The sequence below is a fragment of the Chelonia mydas genome, chromosome 20 (assembly GCF_015237465.2).
Source record: "Chelonia mydas isolate rCheMyd1 chromosome 20, rCheMyd1.pri.v2, whole genome shotgun sequence".
NCBI lineage: Eukaryota > Metazoa > Chordata > Testudines > Cheloniidae > Chelonia > Chelonia mydas.
This window is the reverse complement of record NC_051260.2, coordinates 16,602,905-16,625,236: the sequence shown is the minus strand read 5'-3', so window position 1 is coordinate 16,625,236 and position 22,332 is coordinate 16,602,905. Positions and strand designations below refer to the sequence as shown.

Below are 22,332 nucleotides of genomic sequence, written 5' to 3'. Positions count from 1 at the left end.
TTGCTATGGAGAAGAGCTATCGGCTAGGCCCCGCCTCCCGGGCTGACTGGGGGCGAGACTAAGGGCCCTTGGGCGCGGGGGGGGCCTCCAGAGCGGGACCTCGGGGCGTCTCAGCGGTGCCTGAGAAATACAGGGTGCTGGGCCGTCGTCATGGAGACAGGGGCCCTGTGTCCTCAGGTGCATGAGGCCCAGGCATCCCCCGGTGACAGCCCAGCCCTGGCACGAGAGATGGTGTAGTGCCCAACGGGCAGAGAGCCGAGAGCGTAGTGCCCAACGGGGCGACAGCCGAGAGCACGGTGCCCAACGGGCCGAGAGCCGAGAGCACGGCGCCCAACGGGCTGACAGCCGAGAGCCGACAGCGTAGTGCCCAACGGGGCGACAGCCGAGAGCACGGCGCCCAACGGGGCGACAGCCGAGAGCACGGCGCCCAACGGGGCAACAGCCGACAGCCGAGAGCACGGCGCCCAACGGGGCGACAGCCGAGAGCACGGCGCCCAACGGGGCGACAGCCGAGAGCACGGCGCCCAACGGGGCGACAGCCGAGAGCCGAGAGCACGGCGCCCAACGGGCTGACAGCCGAGAGCCGAGAGCACGGCGCCCAACGGGGCGACAGCCGAGAGCCGAGAGCACGGCGCCCAACGGGCTGACAGCCGAGAGCCGAGAGCGTAGTGCCCAACGGGGCGACAGCCGAGAGCCGAGAGCACGGCGCCCAACGGGGTGAGAGCCGAGAGCGTAGTGCCCAACGGGGCGACAGCCGAGAGCACGGCGCCCAACGGGGCGACAGCCGAGAGCCGAGAGCACGGCGCCCAACGGGCTGACAGCCGAGAGCCGAGAGCGTAGTGCCCAACGGGGCGACAGCCGAGAGCCGAGAGCACGGCGCCCAACGGGGCGAGAGCCGAGAGCGTAGTGCCCAACGGGGCGAGAGCCGAGAGCCGAGAGCACGACGCCCAACGGGGCGACAGCCGAGAGCCGAGAGCACGGCGCCCAACGGGCTGACAGCCGAGAGCACGGCGCCCAACGGGGCAACAGCCGAGAGCCGAGAGCGTAGTGCCCAACGGGGTGACAGCCGAGAGCGTAGTGCCCAACGGGGCGACAGCCGAGAGCCGAGAGCACGGCGCCCAACGGGGCGAGAGCCGAGAGCCGAGAGCACGGCGCCCAACGGGGCGACAGCCGACAGCCGAGAGCACGGCGCCCAACGGGGCGACAGCCGAGAGCACGGCGCCCAACGGGGCAACAGCCGACAGCCGAGAGCACGGTGCCCAACGGGGCGACAGCCGAGAGCACGGCGCCCAACGGGGCGACAGCCGAGAGCACGGCGCCCAACGGGGCGACAGCCGAGAGCCGAGAGCACGGCGCCCAACGGGCTGACAGCCGAGAGCCGAGAGCGTAGTGCCCAACGGGGCGACAGCCGAGAGCCGAGAGCACGGCGCCCAACGGGGCGAGAGCCGAGAGCGTAGTGCCCAACGGGGCGAGAGCCGACAGCCGAGAGCACGACGCCCAACGGGGCGACAGCCGAGAGCCGAGAGCACGGCGCCCAACGGGGCGACAGCCGAGAGCACGGCGCCCAACGGGGCAACAGCCGAGAGCCGAGAGCGTAGTGCCCAACGGGGTGACAGCCGAGAGCGTAGTGCCCAACGGGGCGACAGCCGAGAGCCGAGAGCACGGCGCCCAACGGGGCGACAGCCGAGAGCCGAGAGCACGGCGCCCAACGGGGCGACAGCCGAGAGCACGGCGCCCAACGGGGCAACAGCCGACAGCCGAGAGCACGACGCCCAACGGGGCGACAGCCGACAGCCGAGAGCACGGCGCCCAACGGGGCGACAGCCGAGAGCCGAGAGCACGGCGCCCAACGGGGCGACAGCCGAGAGCCGAGAGCACGGCGCCCAACGGGGCGACAGCCGAGAGCACGGCGCCCAACGGGGCAACAGCCGACAGCCGAGAGCACGACGCACAACGGGGCGACAGCCGACAGCCGAGAGCATGGCGCCCAACGGGGCGACAGGCGAGAGCACGGCGCCCAACGGGGCGACAGCCGAGAGCACGGCGCCCAACGGGGCGACAGCCGACAGCCGAGAGCACGGCGCCCAACGGGGCGACAGCCGACAGCCGAGAGCACGGCGCCCAACAGGGCGACAGCCGACAGCCGAGAGCACTACGCACAACGGGGCGACAGCTGACAGCCGAGAGCACGGCGCCCAACGGGGCGACAGCCGACAGCGTAGCGCCCAACGGGGCGACAGCCGAGAGCACGGCGCCCAACGGGGCGACAGCCGACAGCGTAGTGCCCAACGGGGCGACAGCCGAGAGCACGGCGCCCAACGGGGCGACAGCCGACAGCGTAGTGCCCAACGGGGCGACAGCCGAGAGCACAGCGCCCAACGGGGCAACAGCTGACAGCCGACAGCGTAGTGCCCAACGGGGCGACAGCCGACAGCGTAGTGCCCAACGGGGCGACAGCCGAGAGCACGGCGCCCAACGGGGTGACAGCCGACAGCGTAGTGCCCAACGGGGCAACAGTCGAGAGCACAGTGCCCAACGGGGCGACAGCCGACAGCATAGTGCCCAACGGGGCGACAGCCGAGAGCACGGCGCCCAACGGGGCAACAGCCGAGAGCCGAGAGCACGGCGCCCAACGGGGCGACAGCCGACAGCCGAGAGCACGGCGCCCAACGGGGCGACAGCTGACAGCCGAGAGCACGGCGCCCAACGGGGTGACAGCCGACAGCTGACAGCACGACAGCTGACAGCATGGTGCCCAACGGGGTGACAGCCGACAGCACAGCGCCCAATGGGGCGACGGGCGACAGCCGACAGCGTGGCGCCCAACGGGGCGTGGTGTGTCCCAACGACCAAAGCCCAGGCGTGGCACAGGGAAAAGGCAAGGCACGCAACGGGATGACAACTCAATGGCATTGTGCCCAATGATGGTGTAGCCCAAAGACAATGACAGCCAAACGGCCTAGGACCCAATGGGGCAGCAACCCAGTGGCATGGCCCACAATGGTGGGCAGCCAAATGGTACCACCTTGCTCAATTGGGCTGACAACCAAACCATGTTATGATCAATGGTGGTGCAGCCCAGTGGTAGGAACAGCTAAATGGCATCATGCCCAGCCATGGTGCAGCTCAGTGCCAACCAAACGACACTGTGCCCAATGCAAGATGCTTTAAACTGTCATTACATCCCAACCAAATTGTGTCATCGCCCTGCACTGAAATGTCATCAGACTGCGCTAAAACATTCCCCCCTCTGTAAAGAGGGAGATTCGCGGACGTTGAAGCCAAAAGAGACCATTTTGATCAGCTGATCTGTCTTCTGGCAGAAAACAGACCAGAGACTCCTACCCGGTGATTCCTGAAGCAAGCCCCAAACTTCTCTCTGAGTTTGAGCATCTCCTTTAGAAAGACATCCAGACTTGATTTATGTCCCAGGGGAGTTCTGACGATAAATCCCTTCAGCTCTGTGATGTGCTCAGTTGGGTGGTGAGCACCACCAGAAAGACCAGGAGGAAACATCATCTAACTGCCTGGAAATGTCACTGGTGCAGCCCAGTGTCATCTTGTCACAGCTGAACATCATGTGAAATCATCTGTATGTGGCATGAAAATGAGGTCTGAAGCCATGGACATAAAGGATGGGTTACCCATCCCTTGTAGAATCTTAGAAGGCTTGTGATACGCAGCGTCCACCATCCTCATTTATGCATGACTTAAGTAAATGATCAGTGACTTATTTATGAAGCACATTGAAGGAATCAGTCAGAAAACAAGCTGAGAGCTTCCTCCTTCTCATCAACGTTGGGGTTTTAATAATACTCTGACCATCTCCGGCGTCTTCCATCCAACGCGTTCAAGCACTTTGCCAACATTAATGGCTTGAGCTTCGCAATGCTCCTGGGAGGTAGGTCAGCATGATTAACCCCTTTTATCTCAGGGAGGGGAAACTGCCACACAAAGAAGGAAAGTGAATTGGCCAGGGTCACAGGGCCTGGGATGTAGCGCAGTGCTTCGGACTAACCGCTAGGCCACACTGCCTTCCAGCGCCTGCGATAGAGACGAACTCCCAGTGCTCTCACCTTAGGCTTCTCCCGTAGCCAGAAGTAGCACCAAAGAGTCCTGATACTTACTCCTGCCTTCTACCCAGATGTCTTGGCTTCCAGACCCCTGATCTTACCACTAGCACACTCTCCTCTCAGAGCCAGGAATAGAGCCCAGGAGTCCTGACTCCAAGTTCTGGCCTTTTGCCACGAGACATCTTTATCACTATAGATCCTTAGGACCAAATTAATCTCACTTGGCATAAGGAGGCATTTCACCTGCATATGCCGTATCTTGGCTCAGCCTTGGCATTGAAATTCACCTGCCAGGAGAGCAGAGGATCAGTGAGGGGGGAAATACCCTGTTCCCCAGATCCACGGCTAGCCCAGAAGCTTTCAGTATGACTGCTCAGAGCTCAAGTATGAAACTGCAGAAAAACTTGAGAGTCTCTGGATTAAGTTTAGAAGTGTGAGCAACAAGGGTGATGTCGTGGTGGGAGTCTACTACAGACCACCGGACCAGGGGGATGAGGTGGACGAGGCTTTCTTCCGGCAACTCGCAGAAGTTACTAGATCACAAGCCCTGGTTCTCATGGGAGACTTCAATCACCCTGATATCTGCTGGGAGAGCAATACAGCGGTGCACAGACAATCCAGGAAGTTTTTGGAAAATGTAGGGGACAATTTCCTGGTGCAAGTGCTGGAGGAACCAACTAGGGGCAGAGCTCTTCTTGACCTGCTGCTCACAAACCGGGAAGAATTAGTAGGGGAAGCTAAAGTGGATGGGAATCTGGGAGGCAGTGACCATGAGATGGTCGAGTTCAGGATCCTGACACAAGGAAGAAAGGAAAGCAGCAGAATACGGACCCTGGACTTCAGAAAAGCAGACTTTGACTCCCTCAGGGAACTGATGGACAGGATCCCCTGGGAGAATAACATGAGGGGGAAGGGAGTCCAGGAGAGCTGGCTGTATTTTTAAGAATCCTTATTGAGGTTACAGGGACAAACCATCCCAACGTGTCGAAAGAATAGTAAATATGGCAGGCGACCAGCTTGGCTTAACAGTGAAATCCTTGCTGATCTTAAATACAAAAAAGAAGCTTACAAGAAGTGGAAGATTGGACAAATGACCAGGGATGAGTATAAAAATATTGCTCGGGCATGCAGGAGTGAAATCAGGAAGGCCAAATCACACCTGGAGTTGCAGCTAGCAAGAGATGTTAAGAGTAACAAGAAGGGTTTCTTCAGGTATGTTAGCAACAAGAAGAAAGTCAAGGAAAGTGTGGGCCCCTTACTGAATGAGGGAGGCAACCTAGTGACAGAGGATGTGGAAAAAGCTAATGTACTCAATGCTTTTTTTGCCTCTGTCTTCACGAACAAGGTCAGCTCCCAGACTACTGCACTGGGCAGCACAGCATGGGGAGGAGGTGACCAGCCCTCTGTGGAGAAAGAAGTGGTTCATGACTATTTAGAAAAGCTGGACGTCCACAAGTCCATGGGGCCGGATGCGTTGCCTCCGAGAGTGCTAAAGGAGTTGGCGGATGTGATTGCAGAGCCATTGGCCATTATCTTTGAAAACTCATGGCGATCGGGGGAAGTCCCAGACAACTGGAAAAAGGCTAATGTAGTGCCCATCTTTAAAAAAGGGAAGAAGGAGGATCCTGGGAACTACAGGCCAGTCAGCCTCACCTCAGTCCCTGGAAAAATCATGGAGCAGGTCCTCAAGGAATCAATTTTGAAGCACTTAGAGGAGAGGAAAGTCATCAGGAACAGTCAGCATGGATTCACCAAGGGCAAGTCATGCCTGACTAATCTAATTGCCTTCTATGACGAGATTACTGGTTCTGTGGATGAAGGGAAAGCAGTGGACATGTTGTTCCTTGACTTTAGCAAAGCTTTTGACACTCTCTCCCACAGTATTCTTGCCAGCAAGTTAAAGAAGTATGGGCTGGATGAATGAACTATAAGGTGGATAGAAAGCTGGCTAGATTGTCGGGCTCAACGGGTAGTGATCAATGGCTCCATGTCTAGTTGGCAGCCAGTATCAAGTGGAGTGCCCCAAGGGTCGGTCCTGGGGCCGGTTTTGTTCAATATCTTCATAAATGATCTGGAGGATGGTGTGGATTGCACCCTCAGCAAAATTGCAGATGACACTAAACTGGGAGGAGTGGTAGATATGCTGGAGGGTAGGGATAGGATACAGAGGGCCCTAGACAAATTGGAGGATTGGGCCAAAAGAAATCTGATGAGGTTCAACAAGGACAAGTGCAGAGTCCTGCACCTAGGACGGAAGAATCCAATGCACCACTACAGACTAGGGACCAAATGGCTCAGCAGCAGTTCTGCAGAAAAGGACCTAGGGGTTACAGTGGACGAGAAGCTGGATATGAGTCAACAGTGTGCCCTTGTTGCCAAGAAGGCCAATGGCATTTTGGGATGTATAAGTAGGGGCATTGCCAGCAGATCGAGGGACGTGATTGTTCCCCTCTATTCGACACTGGTGAGGCCTCATCTGGAGTACTGTGTCCAGTTTTGGGCCCCACACTACAAGAAGGATGTGGAAAAATTGGAAAGAGTCCAGCGGAGGGCAACAAAAATGATTAGGGGACTGGAACACATGAGTTATGAGGAGAGGCTGAGGGAATTGGGGATGTTTAGTCTACGGAAGAGAAGAATGAGGGGGGATTTGATAGCTGCTTTCAACTACCTGAAAGGGGGTTCCAAAGAGCATGGATCTAGACTGTTGTCAGTGGTAGCAGATGACAGAACGAGGAGTAATGGTCTCAAGTTGCAGTGGGGGAGATTTAGGTTGGATATTAGGAAAAACTTTTTCACTAGGAGGGTGGTGAAACACTGGAATGCGTTACCTAGGGAGGTGGTGGAATCTCCTTTCTTAGAAGTTTTTAAGGTCAGGCTTGACAAAGCCCTGGCTGGGATGATTTAATTGGGGATCGGTCCTGCTTTGAGCAGGGGGTTGGACTAGATGACCTCCTGAGATCCCTTCCAACCCTGATATTCTATGGTTCTATGATTCTCATGTTGAAACAGTTGGGGCCTGATCACAGGCTCTCTGCAGGACAGAGACAGAGTCATGGCTCTATTCTCTGTCTGACTCAGAAGCTGGCAGAACTCTTAATACACTGGCAAATGGTCAGAATGTGGGATTTGGAAAAGAAAAGCCAGAAAAATATGTTTACAGTTCTATCCTGGCCTTGAGCCAGCCAAGCCAGGCTGGAGCCTGGGCCTATAAATAGGCCTTTTAAACTAGCTTCCAAGGGTCGGCCAGTCAAATACCAGGAATACTTTTAAAACAGGGGCTTGGGAATCTTGCTACCATCATAGCATTGTTAGTGATGTAAGGCAAGATAAGTGTTAATCCACTGTCATGCTTCAAGGCATCATCTGATTGCTGCAGGGCTCAGGAAGGTTTTTTTTTTAAAAAAAAAACACCACCACCTGTATTCCTACAAAGAAGTGGCCATGGGATATCAATGTAAAACTGCCCAGTTGTGGGTCATAGGCTCTATATTGTTCCTGGCTAATGGAGAGTCTCCTATAGTTGAAGTTGGCGATGGTGATTTTGGAGCAGAGAGTCTGAAATCTCTCCTCGTTCATTATATGTAACAGTGACATCTGTAAAGTCCCAGTGGTGAGAGGAGGCTAGTGGACCAGTGCGACTGGTCTGATCCAGTGCAGCAGGAGTCAGGGATATGGGACTAAATCACGTTTTGGTTCAGGGGTCAAATTTTTATAGTGCCTAAGGAAGCTAAATTCCATTTTCAAAAGTCCATCTGGGTTTGCAACAGCGCGTTCGAAGATGATGCGCCAGGGCAGTAGATTATGGGACAGGACAGAGGGAGTTGTGGGCCTTTGACCCCAAATTCCCACCATTCCCTGAGAGAAGTACGGATATCCCACCACGCATCCTAAAAATTCCCCACAAGGCAGCACACTTGCAGGTGGGACACATAGGATGCGGGGATGCTTACCCATAATGCAACGCCTTTTTGCCCATACACCCTGATGCTGTGTGTGGCCTCAAGGTGCCAGCACCCATGTGGGAGTGTGCTCTGCCAAAATAATTTTGTCGGCTGCAGAACTTTTGCCAGTGAAGTCACTTAACCTTTTAACCAAACCTGTGAAGCAGGAGCTGAGAGATTAGAGTAGGTGGATGTTGATCCAATGCACTGGGGAAGCAGGTGTACAAAATTACATGGGGCAGTGCTCTGAACCGGTACTCTAAGAAGCTGGACTGACAGAAGCCTAGCGGGATGGATGGTCAGACTGGATATAGCAAATCCATAGTTCCTTCCTGTCCTCTACAGAAAAACGGCGTAAACTCCTTGAGGAGCAAATTGCAAAGTATATGAACGGCATGAAAGTAAATTAGATTTAAAGAAATTGGGCTTTGCCAATTAGGAGCCAAGGATGACTCTGACCTTGTAAGGAGTTTGGGTACTCCGCAGTTTTGCTTTAAGGATGGTGGGGTTCTCTGTTGTACTTCATGGTGGTATTGGAAATCTGGCCCCATGGCTTTAACAGCCTGAGTGCTTTCCAGTGACCTGGCTTGGTCTGGGGTGTCTGTAATTATAGGAAGTGTGTGACTTCGAAAGGAGAGCTTGGGGTTTCTTAAAACACAGCTAAGGCTTCTTAATGATTTGGTTTTGGCAGTGGCTGGAGCACATTCTAGTATCCTCCTTGGATTTCAGTTTGCAAGGAATGAAAGAATTGAGGCTGAAACATGCGAGGGGTTGGGTCGAAATGGGACAAGTCTGATACTTCGCTCTCAGGTAGCGCATTTCATCAAAGCAACTTTAAACGAGGTATCATCCTCCTCACATCACAGATGGGGAAACAGAGGTACAGAAAGGTGAAGTGGCCTGTCTGGTGCCCCCCATGTGCAGCCTTGCCTAGTCTTGTGATATTTGGTGGTTTTCTTAAAGCTCCAGTTCTTGGAGTCATGTTATTACGTGAGACTCTCGGCTTTTCTTTTTTAAAAGCCGTCCTATTCTAGCCTGGCGCAGCAGAGGAAAGCGTGGAAATATGACCCTTGTACAGCTCAAAAAGGCAAAGGAGAAGAACTCAAACATCTCCTGGAGCTTGAACGGTTGGGGTTGGCAATATTGCATGTGTGCTGGGGAGCTGTGCATGTTACCTCAGATTCGGGGGGGGCTCCAGGTAGGGTAGCCCAACAGACATTTCCTGTACTAAGAAGTACTGTAATGAGAACTACCACTAGAGGGTGTTCAGAAACATGACAGCATTGATTCGGTGTAAGACTTTTGCTGCAGAGATGCCTCAGTACCCCAGAATCCTTTGCAGTAGTGGGCACTTCAGTGTCCCAGAATCCTTTGTGGCAGGTGCCTCAGTACTTCTGAACCGCTAACTCTGCAGGAGGTGCAAAGAATTCTGGGGGCACGTTTTGAAATCTCGAAGCACCAGCCACAGACGTATGAGCAGAAACCAGGTAGCCCCTGCAGTCTGGGGGAATGACACAGACAAGGCAGGATTCATAGAATATCAGGGTAGGAAGGGACCTCAGGAGCTCATCTAGTCCAACCCCCTGCTCAAAGCAGGACCAATCCCCAATTTTTGCCCCAGATCCCTAAATGGCCCCCTCAAGGATTAAACTCACAACCCTGGGTTTAGCAGGCCAATGCTCAAACCACTGAGATATCCCTCCCCCCAGGATTGGGTGGGAGATGGAAGCAGCAAGCCAGCTGGGTCAAGGGCTGCCAATCCCTGTCTTTGCCTAGAGCAGCATGTAGGGGTGGTTGGGATGAGCCGTCCTTCTGGCGCGAGAAGAGATAGAAGCCCAGAGACTTGGCACCACCTCCTGTTGCAAGATCTGTGTAAGGGGCATGAGTTATGAAGGGTTTGGAGCGGAGGGGCCAGCAGCAGCACTGAGAGTGGGAACCAGAGAGGAGTTCATCCTTCTCTGGGATGGATGGGCCCAGAGAAATAGCTGCCTTGAATCTAACGATGCTCGTTTGATATGGGGGTGATCCTGGGGTGGGGGACGGTTTTGAAGGCAATCCAGGGAGTCAGCCCCTGCTCCCTGCAGAGCCCATGGGGTTTGTCCAGACGGGCTCGGAGAAAGCCCCTGAGGTCTCTTGAATTTGCACCCAGACTGCTGGAGGCAACTGTAGCGGCCTACAGCTGGCCGGGGGACAAGTATTTCAGTTAAGGTAATTGGCCATTACCACTGACTCCGAAGCACAAACACTGCGATTCCCAGGGAGGTCTTTGAGGCTGGACAAATTACATTCTTCATGGCCCATCAGGAGCCAGAAATGTTACCCCATATGGGAATCAGGCAACCTCCCATTGCTGGCCCCCTTGGCTCTGCCCCTGGATAACTCAGCAACGAGGAGTGGGCAGCCGGGAAGCCGAATCCCAGTGCTTGACGGAGGGGAGGGGAATCTGGGAATTCCCACCTCCCACTGGTTAGTGGGAGAAATCTGGGGTCCCTAGTGGGAACCGAGCCCAGAGATCAGAGACTTGTGGTCTAATGGGCACGATCTGGGGGCTTATGTTTCCTGGGGTGGGGGCTAGTTTCAGCTTGGTGGGGTGGAAGTGTTAGTCCAGTACTTACAGCAGGGACACTGAGAGTCAGGACTCCTGGGTTCTATTCCCAGCTCTGGGATGGAAGTGGGGTCTAGTGGTTAGAGAAGGAAGGGCCGGGAGTCAGGACTCCTGGGTTCTATTCCCACCTGTGGGATGGGAGTCGGGCCTAGTGAGGGAATTTTGAGGAAGAACTCCTGACTTCTTTCCAATGCCCTGGGTGACCTTGGGCAAGTCACGTCAGCTCATTATGCCTCAGTTTCCCCCCCCCCTCCCGGGGTTATGTGGCAGGGCTAACACCAAGTCAGCCTGCATGGAGGGCAGCTTAGCGACTGAGTGTGGAGTAGCACAGGATCGGGGCGGGGGCAGAACATGGCGGTTCCGACCGCACGCAGGAAAAACAAACAGTAACAGTTAAGTTTCCCCAGAGTCTTAGCTGCCTCTGTGCATGGTTGGAATGCCAGACTCAGTAAACGTGATCCCTTCCAAACATTCCATCAGGACCTCTGCCAGCCCCATTATGCAACCCCAGTCGCAGCAGACCCAGAGTCCCCCTACTTGCCCACCTCCCTCCCCTGGCTTTGATCAGACGAGAAGACAACAGCAAGCGAAGACACAGCGTCCCGGCTGCAGCTCACGCCCGGGCAGTGCGACAGCTCCTGGCAGGTTGCTTTCTCCGTTTCCTTTCCCAGTGCCCCGGGAGGCGAGCGTGCGGGTGTGTGCGGAACGCGACTCTTCCTGTGGGGACCGTGTGAGGACAATCTTTATTTCAGAGGCGAAGACAGAGCTGAGGGAATCAGGAGCCCCACACCGGTCTGGCTTCAATTAAAGATCCTGGGAAGACTGCAGAGTGGAGCCTGGGAGCCTCGCAGCTGGGACCCAGCTATGGTGAGGGAGAGCTTCGGCTCCGGCCTTTTCGGGGACCCAGCGGACTTAAGGCTTGTTGGCGAAGAGGCTCCAGTGACGCCTGCTTGGGCGGGTGACTCATGAGGGCAGCTGGGGGCCATCCCACTCTGTACTGGAGGAGGGAGGAGGTCTCCCAGACCCGCTTAGATGCATTGGCACTGGCCAAAAGGGGAAAATTTTATGAGGGATTCATCCCAGCCTTTGGGGGAGTCTCCCTCTGGCCCTGCCCCCCACCTGCTCTGAGCAGGGTTCGATGACACAGTGGTTCAGCTGCTAGCCCTCTCGCTGGTGGGGCTGTGTCGAAGGAGATTCCCCAGGCAAGGCCCAGGGGAGATCCAGCTTTCGACCCCAGGGCCGATTCACTGCTCTTGGAGGGGAGTGGGGTCTAGTGGGTAGAGCAGGGGCCTGGCATTAAGGTGAGGGTCCCCAGACCCTGCAATCAATGTGCCTTATCCCTGCCCTGCAGGTACAACCCCAGAGCAGAGCTCATTCTTTATGGCCAGTTTGTTGGAGCTGTCAACAAGGGGCCATTCAGTGCCTGTTGGGCTGGCAGGTTTTGACCTATCTGCCAGCTGGGAACTGGGCTGGGATCCTGCCTGCTCATTTCACACTCGTCTCCCAAAGGGGGAGGGAGCAACTCCCCCAGTCCTGGCCAATTTCAAACCACGTCACAGTTGGGTCCATTTTGGCAGCCTCGGCGGAGAAGCTGAAGACTGAACAGATTCTGCTCTGGAGGGACGGGACAGGAGTGTGTCCAGGCCGCACCTGTTGTTCTGTGGGGGATTGGGGCCGGTGAATCTATCGGAGCCCATCTAGCCCTGCAGGGTCATTCCCTCCAGGGCGTTTTCCAGGGCTGTGTCCCATCTGCTGTTAAATCACTCTCTGGGATACCGAACAGAGCTCGTGGGAGCCCTGTAGTGCGTACCTGTCGTTCCACAAATGTACACGTCGCTTCCAGTAAAGCATGTGGCCAGTGAATGAAACAGGCAGTGGGAGAGTGGGGTTTTTTTGTATTATCGTTAGGGTGACCAGGTGTCTGGTTTTCGACTGGCGGTACTGCCGACCTAGCCATTAAAAATCCGTTCGGCGGTGCTGTGGCGCCAAGGCAGGCTGGACCCTACCTGTCCTGGGGCACCGCACAGCGCCCCGGAAGGGGCCAGCAGGTCCGGCTCTTAGGCGGTGGGGTTGGGGGCATGGGGCTCCACGCGCTGCCCCCGCCTGATGCACCAGCTCCACACTCCACCGCGGAGCCTCCTGCCCCCGCGCCTAGGAGCCGGACCTGCTGGCCGCTTCCAGGGTGCAGCGCAGTGCCCCAGGACAGGGCTCTGCAACACTGCCGCCCCGGAGCTGCCCGAGGTAAGCCTGCATCCCAACCCCCTGCCCTGAGGCCCCCCAAACCCGGAGACCCCTTCTGCCCCCCAAACCTCTCATCACTGACTCCACCCCAGAGCCTGCACAGACTGCAGCCCCTGACTGAGGTCAGGGCCCCGTCGTACCAGGTGCTACCCAGACCCTGACTGAGATCGGGGCCCTATTGTGCCAGGCGCTGCACAGACCTAACTGAGATCGGGGCCCCATTGTGCCAGGTGCTGATGTGTTAATTTACAGACGCACACACACGTGCACACACAATCCGGCTGCCGTGCTGAGGAGGTGAAACAGCAGCCTGTGTAGCTGGGGGGAGCTGATTGGCTGCCAGGCCGGCTAAAACTACAACTAAGGTATTTCAGAGCTGCCAAGTGCCCTGTAAACCGACCTGCCTGGATCCCCAGCGGGCCTGGCTCAGTGGGGCCCTTCATCCCCCCACAGCAGTGGCTGGTGCTGTGGAGACAGAGCCTGCATTGATGGGGCCGAGCAGCGCCAGGCCTGGGTTGGTAGGAGCCCCCAGGATCCCCGCTCCGCAGGGCTGCGGCATACAGACGGTTCAGTTCGCTCTGGAATTCACCGGACACTCTTCCCCTCTCCCCAGCGGCTGAGCTGCGGCTGTCTCCTGGTCCTCTTTGTGAAGATCCCCTCCCTCTGCCTGGTCGGGAGCCAGGATGACGAGGACAACCCGCCATCCCCCCGGCTCAGGGGGGGGGCCCTGCCCAAGAAGAACGCCCCGGGCTGCCCGGCCAACTGCACCTGCCCATCAGAGGAGACGGTGGAGTGCGGTGGGCTCGACCTGCACGTCTTCCCCAGCAACGTCTCCAGAGCTGTCCAGCATCTTTCTCTGCAGGTAACTGTCCCCTGCCCCGCAGCGAACCCGGGAGCCTAGTCAGGGCCAGAACCCAGTTTCCGAGGAGGGCCTATAGAGCGACCCAGGGGTCAGGGGCAGATGGGGCCCGTTGGATGTGGCGTCCCAGGGGTCAGAGGCAGCCAGGGACCGTTGCACACGGTGCCCCAGGGGTCAGGGGCAGCTGGGACCCATTGGCTGCAGCGACCCACGGTTCAGAGGGCAGCTGGGGGCCCTTGAATGTGGCATCCCAGGGGTTAGGGGCAGTCGGGGGCCGTTGGACGTGGTGCCCCAGGGGTCAGGGGCAGCTGGGGGCCCTTGGATGTGGTGTCCCAGGGGTCAGAGGGCAGCCGGGGGCCATTTGAAGTGGAACCCCAGGGGTCAGAGGGCAGCCAGGGGCCTATCGGACGTGTCTCTCCTGGGAGGCCAGAGCCCAGAGCAGCCCTCCCCTGACTCTCCACCTCCCGTCTCTCTCACTGCTGCCCTCCGGCCCTGGGCAAATGCCTCCCACTTCCCCAGGGACTGAGGTGAGCGGGGTCTCCTTCTGCAGAATAACCAGCTACGGGAGCTGCCCTATGACAAGCTGGCCCAGCTGACCAGCCTGAAAACCCTCAACCTGCACAACAACCACATCATCTCCGATGGTGAGGGAGCCGCTGCGGGCAGGGGGCTGGGGACGCCATCGAAGGGAGCGGTGCAGTGGGCAGGGGCCCTGCCTGCGTGACCTGGGTGTGTGTGTGCGCGAGTCAAGGGAGAGCTCTTCCCAGCCTCCAATGGAACAGAAATCCCCACGGTCCGGTATCGGAACCCGTCATCCCTTTGTCCTTCTCTCCTTGAATCCCAGCAGGCCGTCCCCCTGTCCTGCAGTTTCAGCTGGATACAGGAATTTCCTCCACTTCCACTTCTAAATTCTTGTGCAGCTGCTGGCTCCTACCCCAGAGGCAGCTGCATTTCAGCAGCATGAGAAGTTTTTTGGGACCGTTATAGAAAAGCGTGGTGGGAAGCTGGATGCAAAGCATTCTGGGTAGCTGGATGCCAGGTACAGGATGCATAGCTCCGTGGGTGAGTGGAAGCAGCCACGGGGCCTTGCAGGGGTGGAGGCAGGGTCTGAGTTCATGAGCTGGATGGAGCAGGTACACGTACCGGCCTCCCTTCTGTGCAGGGTGTGCCTGGACTAGGCAGCCTTCTCTCTGCTGCTTTCTAGGCCTCCCGGATGAAGCCTTTGAATCCCTGGAGTCGCTGCAGTACATCTACCTGGCCAACAACAAGGTGTGTGCGCGTCTGTCCTCTGACACGGGGGCGGCAGGGCGGGGCCCGGTGCTCAGCATTCACAGGTGCTTTAACGAGCCGGGATGGCACCAGGAGTTTGCGCCCAGGGAGCTGGAAGGGGCTCTGCATGTGTGTGTGTGAGAGAGGGATTTCACAAGCTAAACCATGCTGAGCGTGGTCACCAGTGGGATGGGACCTCCAGGGAAAGCCAAGGGTGCTGCAGGGAGTGGTATGGGTGATTCCGTCATGTGGCACTAGGGGGCGCTGCGCTGCAGGGAGCAGGTCGGCTGGCTCCCCTCTGGGTCCGTGCTGACCCCGGAGCAGCCTGGGGGCACTGTGCTGCAGGAGGTCCCACCTTTCAGAGGAGACAGGTCCCACATGGTCGTTAGAGATGCTGTCCCATTTCCCTCAAGTGTCTGTGCTAACCCTGGTGTCCTGGGAGATTCCAGCTAGGGTGATTCCATCCTGTCTTCCTAACCTCCTGCTGCTGTGCTCATTGGAGACAGGATTCCTCTCCACTTCCTGCCCCAAACCTTTGTGTGGTGGCACTGGGCACTATTAAACAGCTGCTGCATTCTACCCCAGAGCAAATGTTCAGCAACCCCTGTATAAACAGCTGCTGCCTCTGACCCCAGAGGTGGCTGCGTGTCAGTGACCAGTGAAGCAATCCCTCTGTAAAGCCTGGCCAGGCCCTCTGGCAGCAACGGGTAGAGCCAGGGCCACACTGATCTCCTGCTAGAATTGGCCTGTCCCCCTTTGGTTTCTTTCCCAGCTCACGGTAGCTCCGCAGATCCTCCCCAGCACTGTGCGCATAGTGGACCTGGCTGCTAACCTGCTCACTGAAGTCTATCCCCTCACCTTTGGACAGAAAGCCAACCTCAGGTAGAGCCGCCCTCCAGGCCTCCTGCCTCGGGCACACGGGAGAAGGGAGCACTCCGACGCAGAGGGCCTGCAGCTGTGGGCCGTTTGCTGAGGGGCTCGGATCTCAGTGGGTTGGACTGGCTAAGCCAAGCTCTGGGCCTGATTAGTGTGGGCATCTTCTTCAAGCTGGGTGGGGAGCTCAGTAGGGGGCGCTCTCCCCTCTGTGTTGACCTCAATGTCCCAGCACAGTGCTAGGGGGCGCTGTGCTGCAGGGAGCGGGATGGGGGGCTCACTAGTGGGCTCTGTGCTGCAGGGAGCGGGATGGGGGCTCACTACGGGGGCTCTCCTCTTTGGGACAGAGACTGGTGTCAGCTCTGTTTTGCTTCCCGCTCCTCCATGTAGGTCCGTGTATCTTCACAACAACCAGCTGGCCAACTCCGGGCTCCCCTATGACGCCTTCAACGGCTCCGACGCCGTCAGCACCATGATCCTCTCCAGCAACCAGCTCAGCTACCTGCCCCAGAACCTGCCCCCCGCGCTCGTCCGGCTCCACTTACAGGTGGGGCAGGGCTGGGGCTCATGACCGGGGTTGGGCGGGGGGTCTGCCTCTGCAGGTACTTTGTATAAACGTGTGGTTGGCTTGCATCCCTGAGGCATGACACATCCCAAAGCCCCACAGCCATTTGCCTTTGATATGGGGAGAGGAGGTGTGGGCCAGTGGTTAGAGCAGGGGGCTGGGAGCCAGGACTCCTGAGTTCCATTTCCAGCTCCGGGTGGGGAGTGGGGTCTAGTGGTTAGAGCAGGAGGGCTGGGAGCCAGGACTCCTGGGTTCTATGCTCAGCGTGGCCTTCGTTTCACTCTGGGACCTTGGGCAAGCCCATCCCTCTCTGTGCCCCAGCTCTGCCATTCAGATGGCAGCTGGGCTGGGTGGACTAGTGGTTATCTTGGTACCGTATCGAGGGCAGTCTCCCCCCAGCCCTGCTGATGGTGTCTGAGGCGGGCTTGGGAGCTTCTCCCGACTCTAGTGGCCACGACCTCCTGTCCCTGCAGAACAACCGCATCGCCCGGATCCCCCGGGGGGCGCTGAGCAGCCACTGGAAGCTCCGAGAGCTCTACCTGCAGAACAACAACCTGTCCAACCAGGGCCTGGACCCGTCTACTTTCAGGTGCGGCTGGGGGAGGGAGCTGCCGCGTGGCAGAGTGGTTAGAGCGGAGGAGATGGGACGTCTGGGCAGGGAGGGGGGTGGGGCTGGGAGTCAGGACTCCTGGGTTCTATTCCTGGCTTTGGGAGGGGAATATGGGTTAGGTGGTAGAGCTGGGGGCCTGGGAGCCAGGACTCTTGGGCTCTATTTCCAGCTCTGGGAGGGGAGTGGGGTCTAGTGGTTAGAGCGGGGGGACCAGCGCGTCAGGACTCCCGGGTCCAGTACAGCAGGAGGCTGCGGCACTAGCTGCTCCCCCCGAGCCAGCGCCCCGTTCCCCGTCCCCTCTGCAGCAAGCTGAAGAGCCTGGAGTACCTGGATCTGTCTAATAACAACCTGACCGAGATCCCGGCTGGCTTCCCCCCGAACATCATGATCCTGCACCTGGGCAAGAACCGCATCGGCTCGCTGCCCCGGGACAGCCTGAGCCGGGTGCGCGGCCTGCAGTACCTGCTGCTGCAGAGCAACCGCCTGACGGCCGCCGGCATCCACCCCGATGCCTTCCTCAGGCTGCGCAAGCTGCACACCCTGCATCTCTACAACAACCGGCTGGAGCGGGTGCCCCCGGGGCTGCCCCGCCGGGTGCGCTCCCTCATGATCCTGCACAACCAGATCGCTCATGTCGGCCTGCACGACTTCGCCAGCACCTACCTGCTGGCCGAGCTCAACCTGAGCTACAACCGGCTCTGCAGCGCCAAGATCCACCGGCTGGCCTTCCGCAAGCTGCGCCGGCTCCAGAGCCTGGACCTGTCGGGCAACCAGCTCACCCTCCTGCCCGCCGGCCTCCCGCCCAGCCTCCAGGTGCTCACGCTGCACAAGAACCAGCTCAACTCCCTCTCGCCCGAGCTGCTGGCCAACCTGACCAGCCTCAAGGAGCTGCACCTGGCCCACAACAGGCTGCGCATCAGCTCCATCACCCCTGGCACGTGGCAGGAGCTGCAGGGGCTCAAGGTGAGGGAGGGGGACGATTGCCCCAATGACGTAATCGGTGAGGGCAGTGGGGTTGACTGGTTAGAGCAGGGGGCTGGCAGCCAGGACTCCTGGGTTCTATCCCGACTCTGGGAGGAGAGTGGGGTCTAGGGGTTAGAGCAGGGAGCTGAGGATCAGGACTCCTGGGTTCTATTCCGGCTCTGGGAGGAGAGTGGGGTCTAGGGGTTAGAGCAGGGAGCTGAGGATCAGGACTCCTGGGTTCTATCCTGGCTCTGCGGGGGAATGTGGCTTAATGATTAGAGATGAGGCACCAGAACTCCTGAGTTTGTACCTTCATTGCTAGGTTAAAGAGCCCTCTGGCAGCATGGCAATGTGAGACTGGATCAGGACCAGTGGTCAAGTAGCCCCTTATCCTGTCTCTGAGAGGCCCACCATTAGATGCCTCAGCTGAAGGTGCAGGAACCCCCACAGGGATACTCAGCCCCCCATGGAGCTCTCCTAATAGTCAGAGATTGGCTTAAAACCACGAGGTTTAATCTTCCTTCCAGAACTGTTCTAACTCCAGATGTCCTTGTCATCCGTACAAACATCCAGCCCACTCTTCAAGTCTGACTGTGTTCGCAGCCTCATTGACTTCATGTGACAGGGAGTTCCACAGGCGAACAACATGCTGAATGGAGAAGTAGTTTGAGTTTGCTCCCCGCTCCCAGTGTAGAGACTCGAAGGCTGTGATCAAGTCCCCGACCAGCCTGCCCTGCTATAGCCTTGTCTAGAACAGTCAGGCCTGGCAGGGTGTTACCAGCGATTAGTGGTGTAGAGTGAATCCAAGAAGCTGATGAGAACTCTGCTGTTGGCTTGGGTAACCCTGTCCCTCCTTCTCCCCCAGCTCCTGGATCTCAGCAACAACGAGTTGTCCTACATCCCCCCTGACCTGCCGGAGTCCCTCGAGTACCTGTATCTCCAGCACAACCGCATTGCCGTCATCGGGGCCGAAGCCTTCCACACCATCCCAGACATCCGAGCCATCATCCTCAGGTAACAGCCGGAGCAGCAATGGTAGTCCTGGGAGCACAGGCAGGCTCCTGCCCTGCCATCCTGCGGACCGGCTTTCCCGCCGACCTTTCCAGAAGGTGGGGCCAGAGCAGGGGGCTGGGAGTCAGGATTCCTGGGTCTCTGTCCCTGGTTCTGGGAAGGGTGTGGGGTGAAGTGGTCAGAGCAGGGGGCTGGAGTCAGGACCCCGGCTCGCTGTAGGTGTGCAGGCTGGGAGCACGCCTCGCAGTGCAGGTAGACAGACTTGCACTAGCTTCGCTGGGGAAAATCCAGCTGTGATGGGGAGAAGGAGAGGCAGCTCCAGCTAGCCCCCCAAGCTGCAACCCACGGGCTTGGGCGGGCTCGGACTCGGGTGGCCAGCCTGAGTCCCGCCAGAATCTCAACGTCCACACGGCTAGCGTTAGCGCACTCGCTCGAGGCTTGCTGCAGCGCAAGAGGTCCCCTGGGTGACCTCAGCCAAGTCACTGCTCTCCGCACCCCCTCCAGCACCTCAGCAACACTTGTGGGGTGGGGAGGGCCAGAGGGCCAGGTTGGAGCCCAAGTTTGGGCTCCCCGGAGCTATAGAGAATGGGACGGTCCCGTCCTTGCTCTGTCACCTGAGGCCTCTGGCGTTGAGGGGCCCAGTGCTGAGGGCAGGGTCCTAGGTGCCATCTCCCTGGACTATTCGGTCAACAGAGGCCTCTTCTTGGCAGAGAACGAAGTTTTTCACCTGTCCTCTTGCTCTTCCAGATCCAACCGTCTGCTGGCAGCCAGCGTGTCTGACCAGGCCTTCGTGGACCTGAAGCAGCTGGAGGTCGTGGACACTACGGGGAACCCAGAACCCATCAGTGTCAAGATGCCACGAGCGGGGCACTGGCTCAGGTCCCAACCAGGCCCCTAGCAAGCAGCCACCTGAGCCGGTCAGTGTCTGCCCTGGGCCTGGTTTGTCAGGGAAGCTTGAGTAGCAGTGAGGAAGTGAGGAACCGGGGCAGCTTTCTCCTTCTCCAGCTGTGCTGTTCAGGTCCTAGACCGTGTTATCGCTATGGGCTTGGATGGTCCTGTTAAGGAGCGGCAGCTAAGCAGGGTTGGGCAGGCTCGGTACTTGGACGGGAAAATCCGGCTATGGTGGGGAGTAGGGTGGGTGTCTCAGTAGGGGGCGCTCTTCCCTGAGAATCAGCACAGTACTGGGGGCGCTGTGCTACCGGGAGCAGGGGGCACGCTCCTGCTCTTTCAGCCAACCACAGAATTGAGGTCCTGTGCCTTGGTCAGCCTGGCGAATTCCATCTGCCTCCCTAACTCCCCCGGCACTCTCCACTAGATCGGCCACTCTTCTCCAACCTCTCATCCAAACCATCACGTGGAACTGCCACGTTCCACCCCAGAGGTGGCTGCATTTCAGTGCCAGGGAAGTTATTTCCCTCTGTATGCACATCTGTATAGGGCTAAATTCTGAGCTGCTATCAGGTGCGATTCCTCTGAGCCCTCCAACCAGCTCTGAACTCGACAGGTGCTTTGGGATCTCTCGGGCTGAGAGGAGATCTAGCAAAATCCCCTGAAATCCCTCTCTCCTGCTGTCATTTCCTGCAGCCACCTTCCCTCTGTCATTTCCTGCAGCCGCCTTCCCTTGCTCCCAAGCTCTGCCGCTCCACAGCCCAGATCACAGCGACAACATGGTTTCAATATCCTCCCTGCCTGCCCCAAGGCAGCGTTCCAGAGGGATTACACTGCCCGCTGTTCGCTCCTCGGGGCTCGTCCAGCTGCACAGAGCCCCGACACACCTCTAGGCCCTGCCGCAGCCTCCTGAGGATCAGCACATCCCGTCGGGCACTTAAGGCCTCGCTCAACTTTAGCCACGTATTTGAACCAGCCTTACAGGGCACAGGCTCTCAGGAGGGCTGCTCGCCGCTGTGCCCGAGTGGGCCAGCTGGAGGCATGCATCCGCAGAACCTGACCTGTCTTCAGCCAGGGCCTGAACTCCACCCAGCTGACAGGGACCCTCCCCGTAGATTAGTGACTGCAGTACAGGCAGGGTAAGGGCTGGGATGGGGTCTGGACCCTGCGCCTCAGGGCTGCCAGGTAACAGGCGTCTCCATGCTGCTGCCCAGCAAGAGCGCTGTTGAAGCCAAAGGAAGGTATTTCAGCTACTGGAACAGGGAATGGGCCTGGACCCAGGCAATGGGGCCAGCAGAGCTGTCGGGTGTCTCCACGTCTCTGAGCCACGGGGCAGGGTGGCATGTTTTGGGTCTGGTAGCAAAGGACCCCAGGGTGAATGGAATAACCAGGGCCCCTGTCCTCTGTCCCCAGTTAGCTCCCATCCCCCTCGAATGAATCCCTAACAAATAGATGTCACCTGGCCCCAACGCAGGCTAGAGGAAATGACTGTAAGGTGGGTGCACCATTGGTTGAAAAACCACCCTCGAGTCGCTATCACTGGTTTCCTGTCGAACAAACGGGAGGGACAGAGCTAGTGGGGTCCTGCAGAGCTCTGCCCTGGGGCTGGTCCTAGGCAATATTTTCCTTCATGACTTGGCTAATGGAGTGAGTGCTTACGACTTTGGCAGAGGACACCATGGGAGGGGCTAGAGGACTGGATTGGAATTCAAACCAACCCTGCCTAATTGGAAACTGGGCCTGAATTCAACAAGGTGAACGTCAGTAAAGTGCAAGTCCTACACTTTGGAAGGAAATGAAACGCACCGATACACACCGGGGAAACCCTGGGTAGGTGACAGTACAGTAGAAAAGGATCAGGGGGTTACAGTGGATCACAAATTGGATATGAGCCAACACTGTGAAGGCGGCTAATATTCTGGGCTGTATTCACAGGAGTGTGGTATGTAAGACATTGGAGGTAATTGTCCTGCTCTGCTCAGCACTGGTGAGGCCCCAGCCGGAGTGCTGTGTCCAGGACTGGGCACCAGCCTTTTAGAAGGATGAGGACAATTTGCAGGAAGGACAGAGCAGAGCAACAAAAATGATTAAAAGGTTTAGAAAACCTGACCTGTGAAGAAAGATTAAAAACACTGGGTATGGTTAGTTGTGAGACAAGAAGACCGAGGGGAAGCTGGTAGGTCCTTAAGTATGTTAAGGGCTGTTATAACAAGACCAGCAATCAACTGTTCTCCATGGCAACAGAAGGCCACGAAGGAATCGTCTTAGTCTGCAGTAAGGGAGATTTAGGTTAGACATTAGGCTAGTGACATACAGGACTAGGTTACGGGGGGGTAGAGGGGGGTTGTGGCATCCCTGTCATTGGAGGTTTTTAAGAACAGGTTAAAATGACGGAGGTTTACTTGGTCCTGCCTGAGTGCAGGGGTCTGAA

The 22,332-nt window shown here is 57.8% G+C and overlaps 2 protein-coding genes across 2 annotated transcripts; both read left to right on the top strand.

The window, feature by feature from the left end:
* The first annotated feature begins 150 nt into the window (after positions 1 to 150).
* LOC122463419 (filaggrin-2-like) lies at positions 151 to 11,423 on the top strand. Its single transcript, XM_043533211.1, has 5 exons — positions 151 to 177; positions 210 to 626; positions 822 to 1,250; positions 1,391 to 3,901; positions 11,294 to 11,423. The coding sequence occupies exons 1-4, from the start codon at positions 151 to 153 to the stop codon at positions 2,765 to 2,767; spliced, it is 2,250 nt and encodes a 749-aa protein (XP_043389146.1). The 3' UTR covers positions 2,768 to 3,901; positions 11,294 to 11,423.
* On the top strand, positions 7,048 to 21,197 carry PODNL1 (podocan like 1). The gene is made up of 11 exons (XM_043532524.1): positions 7,048 to 11,489; positions 13,477 to 13,725; positions 14,273 to 14,366; positions 14,927 to 14,991; positions 15,764 to 15,873; positions 16,255 to 16,411; positions 16,903 to 17,018; positions 17,345 to 18,002; positions 18,868 to 19,016; positions 19,761 to 19,930; positions 20,598 to 21,197. Exons 1-10 carry the CDS (start codon positions 11,487 to 11,489, stop codon positions 19,909 to 19,911), a joined length of 1,752 nt encoding a protein of 583 aa, XP_043388459.1. The 5' UTR covers positions 7,048 to 11,486; the 3' UTR covers positions 19,912 to 19,930; positions 20,598 to 21,197.
* Positions 21,198 to 22,332: the final 1,135 nt, after the last annotated feature.

Excerpts from the sequence above, each read along its gene's own strand:
- LOC122463419 (XM_043533211.1), top strand. The coding sequence starts at position 151 with ATGGAGACAGGGGCCCTGTGTCCTCAG. Across the intron at positions 178-209 it reads CAGGGGCCCTGTGTCCTCAG|CCCAGCCCTGGCACGAGAGA; the intron begins GTGCATGAGGCC and ends CCCCGGTGACAG. Across the intron at positions 627-821 it reads GCGACAGCCGAGAGCCGAGA|CCGAGAGCCGAGAGCGTAGT; the intron begins GCACGGCGCCCA and ends ACGGGCTGACAG.
- PODNL1 (XM_043532524.1), top strand. Across the intron at positions 13,726-14,272 it reads TCCAGCATCTTTCTCTGCAG|AATAACCAGCTACGGGAGCT; the intron begins GTAACTGTCCCC and ends CTCCTTCTGCAG. Across the intron at positions 15,874-16,254 it reads GGACAGAAAGCCAACCTCAG|GTCCGTGTATCTTCACAACA; the intron begins GTAGAGCCGCCC and ends TCCTCCATGTAG.